The 3,285-nt window shown below is 64.8% G+C and overlaps 1 protein-coding gene across 1 annotated transcript; it reads right to left on the bottom strand.

Annotated features, from left to right (window-relative positions):
• Nucleotides 1-222: 222 nt before the first annotated feature.
• On the bottom strand, nucleotides 223-2,593 carry TMEM141 (transmembrane protein 141). Its single transcript, XM_052649206.1, has 5 exons — nucleotides 2,491-2,593; nucleotides 2,137-2,203; nucleotides 1,875-1,958; nucleotides 1,629-1,736; nucleotides 223-1,215 (listed from the first exon to the last, which is right to left on the bottom strand). The coding sequence occupies exons 1-5, from the start codon at nucleotides 2,542-2,544 to the stop codon at nucleotides 1,202-1,204; spliced, it is 327 nt and encodes a 108-aa protein (XP_052505166.1). The 5' UTR covers nucleotides 2,545-2,593; the 3' UTR covers nucleotides 223-1,201.
• Nucleotides 2,594-3,285: the final 692 nt, after the last annotated feature.

The raw sequence follows: 3,285 nt of genomic DNA, 5'->3' as shown, positions 1-3,285 counted from the left end.
GATGAAGACGTGATGGCTGGAGCTGGTACAGCTGCCTGGCACCATGAGGTAGATTTGGAAGGGGGGCCCTTACAGGATAGAGCACAGTAAAAGAAGCCTGGGTTCCTGACTCCTTGTTGGCCCCAGGCCACGCACTTGGACTTCTACATGAAAGAAAACGCCAACTCTAGCTGACATGCCACGGTTACCATTTGCCTCCCTACACACAGATTCCTTGGTGCACGTAAGTGTGCAATAGATGTTCTTTTGAGTGATGGGCCAGGCCAGCAGGGCGGGGCTGGGCCTGGAGCAGCGAGGCCCTGGGAGGTGCACCCTCAGTGTTCCGGAGGAGCCTGCTGGAAAGGACGATGGCTCTGCCCGGGTGTCGGGTCTTGTCTTCCGCTCCCTCTCCCTCTGTGGGCTGTGGCTGAGCTGGACAGTCCTACCCACTCAGGAGCCTTCCTCCATGTGGACGGAGCTCCAGTCAGCTGGCTCTGGTCCCCTGCACCCCTCACTTCCTCCTCCCCCAGAGAGAAGTGACTTAATCTCATAGGTGGGTTGGAATGGTCGGTGGGTGGGCGTGGCCACTTCCGGCCCGCCTCTCCTGAGAGCAGGTGCTATTTGGCTGCACACATCTGCTCTGTGCCTCCCCCCACCCCCAGCCCGTGTGGAGAGCACGTGGGGCCCGCCAGATGTCTAATTCTGGGGTTCAGATTCAGAGCTGCCCTGGTGCCTCCTCCCTTCAGTGGTGTGGTTCCAAGGAGACGTTTCTCTCATCTTCTTACTGCTCCGACTTGTTCCCCGACTGCTTTGGAACTTAGGTGGGAAACAGGGCAAGGTGTTTATTAGTTCCCCAGCCCCCAGGGGAACTGTCATCTCTGGGGTGGGTGGGAAATGCAGGGGCCAGAAAGGGAGTGTCAGCAGCCGAGTGCAGAAGCCCCCTCCATGCTCCAGGGCTGCCCCCAAAGGTGCATGAGGCATGCTGGTCCTCTCTAGCGCTGTGTCCACCTGCAGGACAGCCACCCCAGGAACGGAGTCTCCTGGCTTGAGCTCCCAGGCGGCCAGGCTGGGCAGGAGCAGTCTGCACAGGTTCAACAGACTTGGTCATGCCTGTGTGTGGGGGCCACAGGTGTGGGGAGGGCCAACCTGGGGTGCAGAGGTGCCAAGGGCTGTGTTCTAGAGTTGTCTGGCCCCAGGTCTTCTGTGCCCGGCTGGAGCGCTCCTAGCTGCGCCGATCTGTAGGAGGCAGAGAAGACAGCTAGAACCACACCCCAAAGCTGTTTCCAGTCCCTGTGCCCATTTTCTGGAGGCAAACACTGAGGCTTGGAACAGGAGGGGTGCAGGCCGTGGAGGCCAGACCTGAGATCAGCCAGCCTGGTGTCCGATGCAGGGCCTTTCCATCCAGCTGCTCTTCCTGGGGTGTCTGCCCTCCTCCCTCTGCACTCACTCCCCCAGGGCCACCCAGCCCCTCCTGCATCTTCCTCCTGTGTCTTCCTCCCGCACACGGGCCCTCTCCTTCCCGCCCCGCCCCTCGTGTGCATGTCACAGGGACAGGCCCGTGCAGTCCACACCTTGGGCCTGGGCTTGCTGCCTCCAACTCTGGGCACTGCAGCCTTGGTTCTGCCTCCTGCTGCCCTGGGGGCTCTCACCTGTGCCCATGTCTTTGGGGAGCTGCCCTGTCTCCAGGAAGAGCCAGAGTTTGCTGCACTTCTGCGACTCCACACGCGTCACCCAGTAGCTGGCTACTGAGCCTGCGACTGGGGAGCAGGGGGCAGGGGTCAGGGGGCTGGGCATGCCCAGAACCACAGCCACCCACCCCCAGTGGGAACCCACTTCTGCGGAAGAGCCAGTGGCAACTGGGGTGCATTTCAGGGGTCCCAGGCTGGAGTACCCACCCACAGCCAGCAGCACCTTCCACTGAAAGGGGTATGGAAGCTTCCTCTGAACCAGCATCTGCAGGCCGAAGGTCGTGCCGGTGCCTGCCAAGAGCCACGGTCCCCATCAGCCAGCTTGTCCTCGGGGCCGGCCAGGGGACCACCGCGGCAGAGTCCACGTGCCCGCAGCACCTGCCAGCCTCCCAGCACTGCGGGCTGGTGACCTGGCGCCACTTGCTGGGGAGTCAGGGTGCGACCTCCTCACACCCCGGACCCAGCCTACCTGTGACAAAGGCGGAAACGCCCTTCACGAAAGCATTCGACTGGCACGCGGTGTACTCGCCTAGTCCCTGGGAGGGGGAAGGGGTTGAAGGTTCAGTTCCCTGCCCCTCCTGTCCCTCCCTAGGGCGCACTCCGGCCCCGGGGGAGGGGACCACTCATCGTGAGGCCCTGGGGGCCCAGACACACCCCGCCTGCCCCCGTGCCCACCCAGGCAGGAGGCCTCCACCGCAACTGCAAGAGGGTCCCACACCTCTGTCCCTCTTCGCTTCCCTGATGAGGGTACTCCCATCAAGGCCCCCGCCCCGCTCAGGTCAGCTTCTGAGGTCGGGGCCCGCGTCCAGGCCGGCCTTCTCACCGGGTGCTTGCTGGCCACGGCGTCGTCCACCCGGGACAGGCCCAGGTTCACCATGGCTGGCGCGGCGCGGGGAGCCGGCGGGCTGACCTACACCGGGCCGGCGGAGGGCGGGGCCGGATGGGAAGGGGCGGGGCGCTGGGCGGGGGCTGGGCGGGCCGGAGCGGAGGGGCGGGGCCGGACAGAGGGAGGGCCGGCTGGAGAGGGGCGGGGCCTGCTCCGGCCGGAGCGCGCGGCGGGGCCAGCGCGGAGGGGCTGGGCCTGCGCGCGCTCCTGGCGCCGGGCTCCGCGGGGGACGCAGGCGGGGGGCGCAGGCGGGGGGCGCAGGCGGGGGGCGCAGGCGGGGGGCGCAGGCGGGGGGCGCGCGCTCCTCGCCGCGAGCCTGGCCTGGGTCGCCTGCATTATGTCCAAGCTCTTAGAGACCTGATTACTGTTAGTAATTTGTTGGGGTGGGCTTCGCTTAAGGGATTACCTGTACTGGAGACGACCACGGAATATGAGGTGGCTTAGTGAGTTAACTCCCCAAGTACTGTGAACGCATACTTGGTGTTGGTCCTGTGCTCGGAGCTGGCGGTCCCACGGAGGAGTCAGAGCCCCTACCCCTGACAGAGCCGTTGGTTAACAGACCTAGGGGGCGGTCAGGAAGACAAAATGGGGGCGGGGATGGAGAGGGTCAAGCAGAGGACCCTCAAGCACGTGGGCCTGAGCCCTGGCCTATTTGATAAGCTTCAGGAGGCCCAAGTGGCTGGATCTGAGGGTCAGGCAAGGGTGGGGCTGTAAGTTAGGGTCTCCAGCCAC

This window comes from Budorcas taxicolor, chromosome 11 (assembly GCF_023091745.1).
Source record: "Budorcas taxicolor isolate Tak-1 chromosome 11, Takin1.1, whole genome shotgun sequence".
Lineage (NCBI taxonomy): Eukaryota > Metazoa > Chordata > Mammalia > Artiodactyla > Bovidae > Budorcas > Budorcas taxicolor.
Note: the sequence above shows the minus strand (reverse complement) of the source record. Positions and strands in the feature narration are given on the sequence as shown.

What these genes read in the sequence shown, in the direction of transcription:
- TMEM141 (XM_052649206.1), bottom strand. Translation starts at nt 2,544, where the DNA reads ATGGTGAACCTGGGCCTGTCCCGGGTGGACGACGCCGTGGCCAGCAAG. An exon ending in CGTTTCCGCCTTTGTCACAG is followed by an intron (nt 1,959 to 2,136) that starts GTAGGCTGGGTC and finishes GGCTCTTGGCAG; the next exon opens with GCACCGGCACGACCTTCGGC. An exon ending in GAAGGTGCTGCTGGCTGTGG is followed by an intron (nt 1,737 to 1,874) that starts GTGGGTACTCCA and finishes CCTGCTCCCCAG; the next exon opens with TCGCAGGCTCAGTAGCCAGC.